The 15,752-nt window shown below is 36.5% G+C and overlaps 1 protein-coding gene across 1 annotated transcript in view; it reads left to right on the top strand.

Moving 5' to 3' along the window:
* Positions 1-15,752, top strand: part of GLIS3 (GLIS family zinc finger 3) — a 373,789-nt gene that overhangs the window by 244,041 nt on the left and 113,996 nt on the right. Inside the window, exons 5-6 of the mRNA XM_063457211.1 lie at positions 10,382-10,543; positions 12,543-12,653. Of these exons, the coding sequence (XP_063313281.1) occupies positions 10,382-10,543; positions 12,543-12,653 (273 nt within the window). The remainder of the gene's footprint in view (positions 1-10,381; positions 10,544-12,542; positions 12,654-15,752) is intronic.

Genomic DNA, 15,752 nt, shown 5'->3' with positions numbered 1-15,752 from the left:
CTACTCCAGAAACTGATGCCTTTATACACACACAACTCCACAAGCAGCCTTCAAACACATACAACACCTCAGGCAGCCTCCACACACTTGCACAATACCATTGTGTCCTCTGGTACCTCACTAAGCGCAAGGATTTCATTAAATGTGTTTGTGCTGCCTGAAACAAACACAGGGCATTTTCCTTAGAGGGGCATGAAGCTAACATGCTCACTTTGTGAAAAGCACAAACAGGCATAGACACGTCACCTTGTCACCTTGAAACAAAGAAGAGGTATAGTGAAAAAATTATGTGCATGTCCACATGTCTGCAAATCTTGTTAATTATAAAATATAGATGAAGCTTAACCACATAATAAATGAAAAACAAAATAGCTTGTCTCAGATATATTCATACTTCTAGCTGTAAGCTGTAGCCTAAAAACAAATAAGTGAAATTTGCACAGTATCATGCAAACCCAGGACATATGGACTGTAACCTTGTCAATATGGCTGGGCAAGAAAGCTTAATATAATTCGCACTTCAAGCATGTAAAGCTGCAATAATAAAAATAGAAACTGCTGTTTTCATCAGAGTAGTGTCCCCAAACTCCACCTCTACAAGCCCAGGTTGAAATGAGAACAGTTAGTTGACAGCCTACCTCCTACAAACCTGCAGCGGTTAGCCTGATAATGTTACAATAATCGAGCATACTAGAGGTTAGCCTACTGATGTTGCTTTTGTCATCACCATTATTATTATTATGTATTACTTTCATTTTATAATTTAGCGCTAGTCATCTTCAAGTCCTGACTCCGTTGTATAATGACCGTTCCTTTACTGACTGATAATCCTACTTCGACACCGCAAGCTTATCCTACTAGCTAGAATGCACATGTCTTATTTATAAGAACTCTACCACATTGTTAAATGACTACCATGCTGGTGTTCTACTATGTTGATTTAATCGTGCCTGTCCCTGCTGTCGGGGCAGGGCAGGCCCCAATGTTATATTATGCACAACATAAAATAAAGAAAGAAAGAATTTAAATCGTCAATGTAGGGATATTACCCCTCTGACACATACCTATATCTAAAATGTTATCTCATGTTATGCTACTCATGCTCAAATGTGTCATATTTCTTCTCCAATTCTGTAACCATCTATGCATTGATATACTAAAACAAAAATGCTCAATAAAAACAGATTGGCAAAAAAAGAAATGAGAACACTTACCCATAGTCCACTGACCCCTCTACTCCAAGTGAACGGGTCTAAGTCCCGTGAGAGTCCCACGCATAGATCTGGGGTTCCCAGCCCAGAGGGAGAGAAATGGGCTGAGAAAGAAAATATAACAAACCAAAAAAATGTGGAAAGAATAATAAATCAACCTCATACATCTCTCTTAATGCTGATTACCTGTCAAGGAATGCTGATTACCTGTCAAGGAATGCTCCTAAACAGCCATCTTGAAATAGGTCTATGAACTCTTAATTCTTATTCTTTCTGAAAGTTATGTCAAATTAGGGAGCTGAATCTAGCTGATAAAAATAAGGCTAATTTAGTTGATGTTTTTAAAAGTATTCTTGTCTCAAAGGTAGGAGATACCAACTTGATCACAAATATGTTTTTTCTGCCTTTTACAAAGTTTATTATAAAGACAAATGGTGCCAAAAGTAGATCCTAAATCAATTTTGAATCTTTAAACACACATTTTATGACTGATTTATTTTTAAAATGTTTTAAAACATTTAAAAAAGTTTTATCACGAAGCCAAGAATATCTTAACTGATATTAATTTATTTTGCATACTATTTTAGTCTTTGGTGTACGTGACACTATCATGATTTATGAGCTATATACAAACAACAAATAATATTGCTTTTATTAAATTTCTTAACCCGTGACCTGATAGTTAAGAAAAAAAAATCAATAATAAAAGTTTGCGGTTCTTTGAATTTCATTAATATAATGTGTTTTATCAAAGCAATGCATTCTTAATAAGATACTTTGCCAAACATTTTTATAACACAAACAATGTATGCACAACTCGCAATTTCAATACTGACACATGGATTTGATATCCAGCAGATATGAAGTTTAAATGAAAATATATGGTTTTTACTTTTTGATCAATTTATGGGAAAACAAACCATGTCTTTGTGACTCAATTTAATATATTTCATTGCAGATGTTTTTACCCCACTATGTGCCACAAATGTCAACAGCTCATAGAAATGTACACTTTGCTCGAGGCACCTTATTATATTTATTTTAAAATTAACAATTTTATCAGGCTATTTATGTAAACTTATATAACAATTGATGTATATATATATATATATATAATTCGAGAATAAATCCAACTGAAATCTACATCTTTTTGTGGCATATGTAAACAATTTGCCATCTCATATAACAGTGACATCTCAAAATACAATATTTAGAATTGGAAATATTCATCAGAAGTATTAAGTGTTTTAAAATATTATCTTTACATGAAGCCAACAAATGAAAACACCATTTTACAGGCGTCAAGTGCACATCCTTTCCATCTATAAATCCTTATAACACAATACTTTTTGGGTTGTAAGGAGTAATTTGACTGATTAAGTAAGAAATGAACAGTTAAAACAAATCGAAAGGATATTTAAAATTTTCCAAATACATATGATGGAGTGACACCCCAATTGGTGTTGTTGATTAAAAATAACTGGGATATCATATCCAATGATATTACATTGCCCCCTGCTTTTAAGCAATGTCCACTGGTTTGCTATTGAAGAAATACAAATTTGCAATATTTATTAGCCATTACCGATTTACTACACATTTATATGCCTGAAGTGAACCAGTTTTATAATAGGGGTAGCATACGATGTTTAGCATGTGTGACTTGTAATCATATGATTCTGTCCAAGTTTATCTGCATACCGGTAAAAGATATATAAAGATTTTAGTTACAAAATGATGTGTGCATGCAGACCATATACGGAAAACCGAATCAGCCATTTGTGAGCGGATTGGGGGACACAGATCAAGTATTCAAAATGCATATAGTGATGGATTCTCCGGTAAACTAGTAGCTAGGCACTTTCCTGACTTGAGACATCTCTAGTCTAACACAAAAGTTACAGCAATAGACCATATTCCAGCTCGAAGACGAGGAGTTCGAACCACTCTATTACTTCAGAAAGAAGTCTTTGGATCCAGAATCTTAATACAGTATTATCCTGTGTATTAATGAGAAAAATGTATTTAGTCTTAAATTTTGTAGAAAAGAAAGAAATATTTAAAGCATTCCCTTATTGAAAGGGAGAATAGAATGTAGAAGTAGATTATTATTATTATTATTATTGCAATTTATATAGCGCCAACAGATTCCGTAGCGCTTAGTAGATGAACAAATATTTTTTTAGGACTGTCACTGCTCCTTGTTTTCATATAATAACAAAATGTAGCACTTTATTCATTTATGTCAATTTACCTTCTCAAGAAAACCTATTTTTAGTTTTCCAACACTCTAATAGCACTTTTCTTCTAACATGGCAATAAGAGATCAAATAATTGGCTACTTGGCACTTTAAAAGCGGTACATTCACTTACTTTTACACTTTAAATTCAAGATAATACATTATAATTTATTATTTATAAAGCACCAACAAATCCTGCAGTGCTGTACAGTGGTTGGACTAACAGACATGTAGTTGTTCCTATATTCGAGGAGCAATAGTAATATATTTGCACAGAATAAATTTTGTATTGGGCACTTCAGATAATTTGTGGTTACTATAGTAGCAGAACACATCGGGGTTCATTCTAAAATAGTGGAAATAATCTGCAGTCTCTTGCGCACTGCAATTTCAAACATGCCAAATATCAAGCACACAGGTGCAGAATTGGTCCAATATTTTTTTCCCCAGAAAATAATCGGTTATATATTTTTTTTACTGTCCTGATGAAAGTCCCACTTTGGAACTCAAACGACTCTGTGCAGGTTTCATGTTGAGATAAAGGAATATTGAAAACAAGCCCTGGAGTGCTGGTAATGAATGAAAATAGAATAATTCAGCCAAGACTGCAAAACTTTTTGATTATACAAAGATGAATTTTAAGACCACATTAAACGAGCAGTTCATTCATTAGCAGTGCTTTCTATACAAATCATTATTGCCATTGATATTATGTGTTAACGGAAAACTGTCATTAACCCCTTAAGGACACATGACATGTGTGACATGTCATGATTCCCTTTTATTCCAGAAGTTTGGTCCTTAAGGGGTTAAATTAATATACCTGATAATAAATGTTATATTTGACAATGACCTTTTAATTTTTTTTGTTTGATGTTGGTTTGGGCCCTGCAATAGTAGTCTATTTTAAAAACAGGTAGGGTACCTTATTTTAAGGTTCTCATGTGACTATTTAATAATCTTGCTGTGAAAAGAATGCTCTAAGGCAGTGGTTCCCAACCCAGTCCTCAAGTACCCCCTAACAGTCCAGCATTCAGGGATTACCCTTCTGTCTAAGGTGTTTAAAAAAAAAAAAAAAAAAAAAAACTTTAGACAAAACAGAGTAATCCCTAAATCTTGGACTGGTAGGGGGTACTTGAGGACTAAATTGGGAACCACTGATCTAAGGCATTTTTAACTTAACATTAAGCTCTAGTGTATATATTTTTCTCAAATGTGACCCTAATCCAAAAGATTACTTGGCAACAATATGCGGTTACTCTTCTACATAAGTACAAGCAAATTCTCCATCACAAACTAATGTGCCACAATAACTTACACTTAGTTCAATAAAAAAAAAACTATAGATCCTTTGAATTAATCTAATAACCATAATATTATTAGCAACTATAATCCACCTAGTATGTGTATCATAAAACAAAATTAATAATATAACACACTGTTCCACACTGGCTTAGAAAAGGTCAGCTGAATGCTCTCAGCCAATTAGCACGTGCTCCTGCCAGGTGGCACCCTGCAATTCCTGAATTTGAAATTTCAGATGCTGGATGCTGTGAAGAAAATGGAGTTTATTTTAACATTTCTCTTCTGTATTCGTGTGTTTCCTCCATTTATTGTATGAATACTGGATATTAGTTCGGCAGTATGAAACTACCGAACACCGACCACCCTCCTGGCTCGTTAAGTCCAAAAGAACCGTCGATGAAGTGTTCCCTGGGTGGCCGCTGTTCGTATAGCTGAACGCCACGTGGAAAAGAAAACGGCGACCATCTTGTTCGCACAAGGGGAGTCAGCAGGACTTGGTTGTCGAGTGTCTGGAACTAAAATTGGACACTCGACCTCACGAACCACCGCTGAAACTACCGAACGCCGGCTTCTCCCACTTACCGAACAGCCAGAAGAGCGGCATTCGGTAGTTATGATTATGCAGACAAGGGGAACAATCGCTACTATGAGCCAGGAGGATCTATTCAGTATTTTGCTCGTTTTTCGCCTTTTTCCTAATTGACCGACCGCACACGCTGAATTTGTGGAACTGTTTTGGGCAGGAGCCTCGTGTGTGGTGGTAAAACATGACTTCCACACTTTTTAAGAACCCCTGAACCGATCTGGGTGAAATTTGGATATGTTTGTCCCCCAGATCGGGGCTATCAGGGGATATGTATTGTGGGGATACCTTGTGGGGAAAGGGGTGTTCTAACTTTTGGGGAAAATGTGTGCCCTTTGCCTGGAGATAATTGATTTATTCCTTAACTTATCTCAATATCTCCCAGGCAGAGGGAAGGCGTGTATTAGTGTAAAACTGCATAATGATTGGTTAATGTATTTGTTTGCTGTGGGAGGTCCTCTTGCAGGAGAATTTCTCATAAAAGCCAGCTTGTTTTCAATAAAGATCATTCCTGTTACACCCTTCATGAAGTCTAGGCTTGGCGAATATTCTATTTGCTGGGGAGAATCATCTTAGAAACAGCATTCATCTCTACTATTCCTATACTCCCTGCTGTAGCTATAATCACTTAGGCTCAGCTGTTGGGAAAGGAATAAAAGACTGCAGTACCATAATCACTGCAGGTCTTAACAGATGCCATCAGAGGGGAGGAGAGATCGTAGCTAGAGGCAAATTCAGGCTGTAACCCCTGAAGGCATGAATGCGCCCATAACAACTTGATTTAAATAATGTTTTTTATCGTGCAGTTTAATGCCTAAACTGTCCCTTTAAGTTTGTTTTGTATGCCACTAAAAATTTTGCCACTTAAAAATGTGAAATTTAAGAATGTTTTACTTTATTTGGTGTACGTGTGAGTTCCAGTATATTGGTATGACCACAAGGGCAGTTCAAAATAGGATAGTTGTGCATATTAAGAAAATTGTAGATTTTTTTTTTAGAGAATACTTTTAGATTTTTAGTTATCCAATTTTTTCCAATTTTTTAAAAGAATAGTCCTCAATTCTCAAAGTTTTGTTATATTTCTATTTTTACTATTTTTCTCACAGATATAACACATCTCTAAATAATTTACAATTTTTGTATTCCTTTTTGTTTTGTTGGTTCCTTGGCAACAATGTTTTTTATTTTAATATGTGTGTTTTCTTCTTAACATCTGTTGATTTTCCATTTATATTGATGCAAATTTTGTATACTAGGATTTCTCCCATCAATCTTAAATATGTTATATATACCGGCTGATTGATTTGGAAGACCTGTGAGTGCTCCCTTATTTTATAGATGTAACTGTTTTTTGTATATAACAGATTTTGAAAAATTATTATTTATATATTTTCACCATTTGTAGGCATATAGTAGTTTTTGTCCTGTTATACAGTATATATATTCTAATTCAGTTCAGACATTTATATACGAATTATTTTGTTGATTGGAGTTCCTTGACAGTTTTTAGCTTTGTACAACTTAGTTTTGTGCTATTTTCGAGGATTAAAGGCATTCTATAAAGCCTTTCCAAGTTCCAACATATCGCCTTTAGTACTTCCGATGCAAACAATCGCATCACCAAAACAATGTGACATGGAGTCCCTGGAGTTACGTGACACGGGCTATTGTGATGAAGGTGGTGTGCCCTTTGAATCCAGTGGTCATCAGACGCAAAACTATATTGAACAGTAGCAGAGAAAGACAGATCCAGCCATATTGACCCTACGAATACATTTGTTGGAGACAATATGCACCTGATGAAAACGAAAGTTGAAATGCGTTGTTCCATCACTTCTACCACTACATCCATTCATTTGCTGATGTGTTTGAGACTCCTCTTAAACCTATTGACTGAGAAGGGTTGCACCTTGAAGTGTTACATAGAAAGAGACACACGCACGCACCCACGCACGCGAGATCGTAAACAGTAAAGCTTCAACACCTGTGGGTCCTTCCTTTACACCACACTAACGATACCAAATGCAACAAAAATATACAAAATGACAATGGGAAACAGCCAACACCAGTATGTAAAAGTGAAATAATGCTTTATAAGTAGGTGTATATATTGAGTGGACACACTCCCCTTTTCACATATGAAAATTCATAGGTACAATATGCTTGAAACATATATGAAAAATAAAAAAGAGAGAACATAAAGTGCCACACTGTAAACTGAATTCCCAAATATTGTGTACTAATTCCAATATGGTACACTCACATGACATAGAGCCTGTCAAAGAGTGGTCTAATTATGTTGTGCATGTGTCATTCAAAGATGGCACTCTTACTCCTCACAATGAATATGCTGGTGCAGTATAGGCCACATATGGAGATAACAAATAGGGGTATATTGTGAAGCTTACCTGAAATAGAGCCTTTATAACTCTGGCTCTGGGACAGGGGTAAGCAACCTTCGGTACTCCAGATTTTGCGGACTACATGTCCCCTGGTGCTTTGCCAGCATTATGGCTGTCAACATTATGGGTGATGTATAAAACATACAAAGTGTAGGAATTTTTTATAAAGTTTTTTGGGTGTTTGGGGGTACACTGTTTAGTAGGTTTTCTATTTTGATTGCATATAGTGGTTATATTCTGTATGATTATAGGTGAGGTAGTCCACAACATCTTGAATGCCGAAGATTGCCTACCCACGTCCCAGAACTAGTCCCGGCTCTAGGATGTAGCACAGGGTAACAAATATGGGGTGCTACTTGCCCATTATGTTGGCAACTGAAAATATATCTCTGGATGAATATTATAATGCAATTAATAAGACAATAAAATGTGTTAAAAACAATATAAAAATAAAGATTATTTAAAATCAAAAGGTGAATCTTCTAGTTTGAGACCGAGTATGAGCTATATCCTTTGGAGAATATGCTGCCTATGCCGGCAGGCCCTTTTAAACTGTGCACTGCTTCTTGTAACTAGTCAATTATCCAATCAGTGTATTTGTAGGGCAAAGTCCTGGCAAATGTCCGAAAGTTCCGAGCATTCCGTAACGGAAGTGACATGTCGGCTACTGGATGAAGTTGATGGGAGTTTGTGCCCAGGTTCTTTCCTTGTCCTCCTCCTCTCTCTGCCCTCTGTGCAGTTCTCTGTACAATAGAAGGAAGTGACCTCACTTCAGCTTGAACATAGGGTGCGCTATTACAGGTCCACGGTGCCCTCACTGGGCTGCCGAAGATAGAACTTCACTGAGTAGACCGAAGCTCCCTCAGCTTGCGGGCCCTGGTCATTGTGCAGAGGGAAAATGATTGGGGATCATAGGGCTCCACATTCTGGCACTCCTAGACCACCTTGCTATCATCACCTCTGCTGTATACCACATATTTCTACCATGAATAAACAAATCATTGAAAATAATATACAAATATTGTCACTAATATCACTAGGATGTATCTACAAAAGTTCCAATCTTTGATGAGGTTACAGAATACCAAGTTATGTATAGTATCTTTACTGTTCTTTCAGTTCAACACTAATCCTCATTATTGAACCAGTCATCACAGAATTGTATTGGGCTAGCAACATATTCAGCAATATATTCGTTAGGCAGTTATTTAAGGGGAGACTGCTAGGATAAACATAAGGAAAACAATATCCAGTGTTTTAGTTGTACCCTGAGTGCCTTCAAGTCACTATGTGTATATATGTGTTGTCATTTAATAAATCACAATGATTTTAATAGAGGCCAGAAGAAGAATGTTTGCAAAACAGTCAGCACCTTCATTGCATCATTACTATAATATAAGGGCCAGGAAATATTCCAATCTATGAGTTAGCTAATCGCTTTAATTTGCATCTGCCAATAAACAGAAAACCACACTTTGTGAATTTATGGCATCTCAAGAAGGCTTGTTTTACTTATGTCATTAAACTGCAATATTTCCTCTAAAGATATAGGTCGTAGGATTTTGTTATTGTATTTTCCATAGCAACATTGTCTTGTTAAAGTGTAACCTTTCACTTAGTTTGCCCACGTGTACTACTTAATAAACGAGTTTGTAAATTCAAAGAGAAGCAAGATCCATTATGGGAATTATTAATGATGTCAAGAAAATGTAGCCTGATAATATTGTGAAATTTTCTGTTGCAGAGAATCAAACTACATTAATTTATCATATTTTTCAATTGACTCATATGAACAGGACTTTCAGAGTAATTATACAAAACAAAAAACAATATATGTGTTATGTTAACAAATGTGTAGTTTAAAACAGAACAATAGTTATGCACCTGTTGGGTCTGTCCCACATTTATGACATCATTTGTTGCGCTGTATGCCAGTAGTGTGATGCTTGTGAAGGGTTCATGGAACAGTTGCCCATCAACACACATTTTATTTCATATGAATCAGATAAAATCATCATATTAACTACTCTCTAATGTATCTATTCCCTATTAAGTGCATATGCTACACAAGCAGTGGACATCAACATATGTAAAATGTGTTTTGTTTTCCTCTTTTTGTGTTTTTTTTTTTTAATTGTGTTTACAATAATTATAAAACTTTGATTTGTGACTTCTTGATCAGGACCCAAAAACAGATCTACATTCCCTTTTAGTGGATCTACACTAAAATAAATCTATCTATATATCTATCTACCTATCTATCTATCTCTCTCTATATATATATAATTGTTATTATTTCTATTTTTTATTTTTTTTACTGAACATTTTAAAGCCTTACAATGGAGACGTTCTTGCATTTGTAGCTTAAGATGTCACAATATCTTCAGTAACACTTTTCTCTAAAATGACTGAATCGTAAATTCTTTTTCAGAAAATCTGGCAGGATAGCTTGGCAACCGTGCCAAACGTAAAAAAAAATTATATACTTCTGTCCAAGCAACTGGAAATTTGTTTTATACGAGTGGGAAATTTGAAAACCCCAAAACTTGGTTTCAATTTCCAGTATAGATAAGATAAAATACATTAACAGGAAAACCTTATGGAAATAAACATCTATCCTTTTTTGTTTTCTCATTACAGTTTGAAGGCTGCAAAAAAGCATTTTCAAGGCTAGAAAATCTAAAGATCCACTTACGGAGTCACACAGGAGAAAAACCGTACCTGTGCCAGCATCCTGGCTGTCAAAAGGCTTTCAGCAACTCGAGTGATCGAGCCAAACATCAGAGAACGCACCTGGATACTGTAAGAAAAGATACAGTACATAATAAGAACCTTCAGAAAGAAAACTTTCTGGCCTGGTTGCTAATTACCAGTTAATCACATGCAGTCCGTTTACTGTGTTATGTCCAGAAGTATATGCTGTCAATTAGGTGTTGTGCCTTGTTGGAGAGATGCACTAGAGATTCATGACATGGTCATAGTACTGACAGTATAACAATGTAATTTGGGGTAGAGAACGTGGGAGAAGCATTTCTGTTATCTGCATTATTCTGTTAGATATACTAATGAGAGCAGGCTCCTAAATAGGTTCTTTTGGAACACTGATTATATCAAACATGGGGATCAATGATTTCTGTTCTAGATATCAATCATCTGCCAATAGATTAGGTGATAATATAAAAAATGTAGATGATAATATAAAAGGGAATTGGGTCATAACCCCTTAAGGACCAAACTTCTGGAATAAAAGGGAATCATGATACCTTAGAGAGAGTTCAGAGAAGGGCTACTAAACTGGTTCATGGATTGCAGGATAAAACTTACCAGGAAAGGTTAAAGGACCTTAACATGTATAGCTTGGAGGAAAGACAAGACAGGGGGGATATGATAGAAACATTTAAATACATAAAGGGAATCAACACAGTAAAGGAGGAGACTATATTTAAAAGAAGAAAAACTACCACAACAAGAGGACATAGTCTTAAATTAGAGGGACAAAGGTTTAAAAATAATATCAGGAAGTATTACTTTACTGAGAGGGTAGTGGATGCATGGAATAGCCTTCCAGCTGAAGTGGTAGAGGTTAACACAGTAAAGGAGTTTAAACATGCGTGGGATAGGCATAAAGCTATCCTAACTTTAAGATAAGGCCAGCGACTAATGAAAGTATTTAGAAAATTGGGCATACTAGATGGGCCGAATGGTTCTTATCTGCCGTCACATTCTATGTTTCTATGTTTCCATGTTTCTAGGACATGTCACACATGTCATGTATCCTTAAGGGGTTAAAGAAGCACTATAGTATTAGGAATACAAACTTGTATTCTAAATGCAATAGCGCCTCTGTCCCTAATTAGATAAATGCTACCCAATCCTGGCTGCCATAAAAATATATATATTTTTAAAGGGTCTCTCCACCTCTCTCAACAGCATCGAGGTGGCATTGCTTCCTTCATTGTTGGTCCGATTCAATGCTCCTTGTAGAGGAGCATTGGGGACCGAATGTGTATGTTCAGCAAGCGTTGTGTGCCTCCATTGCTTCTCATAGGAGCTGCAACCTCGTGTAACTATGAGCTGCGATGTTATTAGAGGCATGTTTAACCCTTCAAGATAAACATTTGCCTTTCTACAAAACAGCAGTGTGTTACCATAAAGGATTAAACATGCAGGCCCACTGCACTCAGACCACTTCATTAAGATGATGTGGATGACTTTAGTAGTCCTTTTACTAGTGCTGCACAAACAGATTTATGCATTGAATGTCTTTCCATCCATCCACCTATCTGTGTCTAACTTCAAAACTGTGTACATTACCTATTAAGTGTGTAAATATTAAAATAAATCTGTTTACCCCGTTAAAACTTTATTCAATAAGGTATTATTATAATTAATACAACCAATATTAAAAAAAAATGACATATCACTTTAGCATAGAATATATTGTGGTGCTTTTTGGACTAAGTGCTGTATACATGTAATACATTACATCTCAGAACTGAAACACATGTTTTAAAAGGATTGTTTCTCTCTCACTTATATTATGATTACTTCCTTTGGCTCTTTATACCTTAATTTTTTTCTTCTACTTTTTCTTCTGTCTTTGTAGTAGGATTCTAACCCTAAACAATATTTTCTTGTAAGAGCACAGTAATCTGCTGTATCTGATTTTGCTAATCCTTCCTTGAGCAAGCGATTCCTATCCTTGTAAGTACCACTAAGAATGTTCATTGATAACAAATGTGCAACAGAAGCTGCAAGTCAAGTAATATGATTTTTTTTTTACCCCTATGCTCATATCTAGAAACCTTACGCATGTCAGATTCCAGGATGCAGTAAAAGATACACTGATCCAAGCTCGTTAAGAAAGCATGTTAAAGCCCATTCCTCCAAAGATCAACAGGCCAGAAAAAAGGTAAACTTGCCAAGAAGCATAATGTATGCTAAAATGAAATATGCGACTTTAAATGTTTATAGGATGCAGGAGGTTGTAAACAGTCAATCATTTTTAGGCTGCAATGATCTCAAACATGTTACCAAAATCAAAAGTAAGTGATACTGAATTAAAGTGGAAATAAAATGAAAAAAAAAATATTTGTGATCGTTCCTCTGAAATATAATGTATCCATTTTTATGGTTGTGTTTGTACCAATACCAAAAAGAAATGTTACGGATATTATTATATTTAAACATTATCCTGTCATTTCAGTATAAATAGCCGAGGCACTACTGAAGTCAGTTATCCCTAAATTCTTGGCTACTTGGGGACTGGGTTGGGAACCACTGCTTTGAATAGCCTTCTGAGTGTTTCAAGAACTGTTACCTCAACACTATTGTTTAATATAATGATCCTTTCATCGAGTTTTGAAAGGAAATGCATTATTTGAAAAATGAAGAAAACTCATCACTGCCTTTACTATATGGCAGGATCATTAACCATGTACATACACCTTGGGTCAGACAGTGTTTGATTTTGACAGTAAGTCCAATGGTGTAACTGGACTGTGCAGGATGTGAACAGGGAAGACCATAGAGACTATATGGAGGTTTTCAAGAATTGTCTGATCCAAGGGGCACAAATATGACTGAAGATCATGCCATATAGCAGGGGTAGGCAACCTATGGCACTAGTGCCATGCACGGCACTCAAGGCTGCTAGAGCCAAACAGGCTCTTTCCTATCAGGAGTCCCAGTAAAACTTAAGATATCTGCTAATACGAAAAGGTGGTGAAGGACAATCCTCAATTTATGCATTGCAGCACGTAGAGGAAGTGATCTCAGATCACTTCCTCCCAGCACTTGTGAATGGGAATCCACACTGTAGCAGAGCAGCCTGCAGCTGCTGTTGCAGCTCCTATACTTGAGCTATACCTGGCCGGCCCGGTCCCCACTGGAACCTAGGGAAGCCACACACACTGCTAGATATACACAGAAATGCAGAATAACCCTCCCCTCATACAAATAATACAAACAGCCCACACACAAACATACACACAATCCGCACAAACTAAACACCACTGACAATCCACATACATGCACACAACCCCACATGCAGCCTATCAACAGGCAATACCCCAAACAGCCCCTCACAGACAAACGCAATGTGACATATCCATCCACACACAATTCCACAAGCAACCCCACGTACATAGCCCACATTCATATGTATCATACACGATACCATAAACTACTCCTGAACATATACAATATAATAGCTCATATACGCACAAATACAACGATACAAAGCAACTACAGTAAAAATAACACAAGCAGAATACGGTAGCATACACAACTCAATTTTAAAAAATATGATCGGCATGCTACGGGACCTCACAATCCTATATCGGCACAGTGCTGCTAAAAGTTTGCCTACCCCTGCCATATAGTAAAGGTAGAGATGAGTTGTTCTTCTTTTTTTTTTTTTTTTACATATATTTAATTTAACAAATAATATATTCCCTTTTAAAACCTGATTAAAGGATCATTATAATAAAATATTGTATAGTGTTAGTTGTTAGTGACAGTTGTCATTTAAGGGGGACACTTCAGACCCCTTAAGCTCTTCAGCTTGTTGAGGTACTTTATATGTGAAGAGTGTGTCCACATCTTCTCCTTTTACAAAAAGTGCACATTTTAATAGAATTGACACTAAATTAACCTTGTTACACCCCCTTGGCTGTCAATCATTCAACAGATCCTGTTCCTTCCTGGTTTGGTTAGCTCAGTGGAGCTAAACTCAATAGGCAGCAATTTGCCAAAGCACCTGCTTTGCAAAGACTTCTCATTGAGCTACATTGGAAAGTCTGTGGGGGAAAAAAGCAGCATTATTATTTATTTTTATTTGGACAGTGAAGTTTACCTTTACGTAAATAGTTGATTAATTTTCCTATTATAACTGTATTATAGGGGTTAACCCCCATAATGTTTTTAAAGGAACACTATAGTATAACAGGCCTGTACAGGTATGTTTTAATCCTATCTTATGACCCTACTCACCATGCTACTGATGGGGGCATGCCCACTAAACAGTGAGAAGGCAGTGCCTACTCAATGTAATAAAAGATTAGCAGTTGGGCAGAGCCCCTCCATGGGCATTAGGTGGGGGCTGTAAATTAAATGTTGGGGAGTGGACAGGTCAACCTCTTGCCCCCACCCATGGCCAGCAGGGGCTGCATCCTAGTTTCTCCCCAACTCACCAGTGTGTAGCAGGTAGGGGGCTATATTTATGATAATATATATTTAATCATCAGTATTTTGGGGCTATTAATGTAATATAACTGGGGGGGCAGGGGGATAGCCTTTGCCTATTGGTGGTGGGTGGGGGTTAATAATAAAATATAGAAGAGGAGTGAATATACCATTGTACACCTCTCCCTCAAAAATTCTGGCCAGTTTTACACATCCTTGGGTGGTTAGGGATGTACACAACTCAGGTGTTTCCCGGGGCAGTGATGCTCAGTGTGCAGCACTACCATTCAGTGTCTCCACCCTCTTCATGGAGACACTGAACTTTCCTTATAGAAATGCATTGATTCACCTCTATCATTCATCTCTATGCAGAGATGCTGATTGGCCAGGGCTGTGTTTGGCTGGTGCTGGCTCTGCCTCAATCTGCCTCCTTGACAATATCAGCCAATCCAGTGCTTTTCTTTCTTTTTAATTTTTTTTTTTTATTTTTTAATTTTTGTTGTGCAGGAGTACAAACATGCTTGTTATGCCACAACAGCAAGCACAAGCCAAAATAAGGATTTCAGAATAATCAAAGTCATGGCATATGAGAAGACTGCATAATTTTAGAAATATGGTCAGGAAAATTATGTCAGTGGGTGGGTAATCTTGTACAGTGCATGTGCAGGCATTGCAAGCTGACAAGTTGGTTAGTCTGATAGTTTTGGTAACAAGCTTAAAAACAAAAGTAAACTACTCAAATGGTTAAACATGCTGAGCTGTCTCATTATGTTATTCTAAAATCTAACTAACCAGTTAATTAACCTGAGACAAGTTAAGTAACTTG

This window comes from Pelobates fuscus, chromosome 5, assembly GCF_036172605.1.
Source record: "Pelobates fuscus isolate aPelFus1 chromosome 5, aPelFus1.pri, whole genome shotgun sequence".
NCBI lineage: Eukaryota > Metazoa > Chordata > Amphibia > Anura > Pelobatidae > Pelobates > Pelobates fuscus.
Note: the sequence above shows the minus strand (reverse complement) of the source record. Positions and strands in the feature narration are given on the sequence as shown.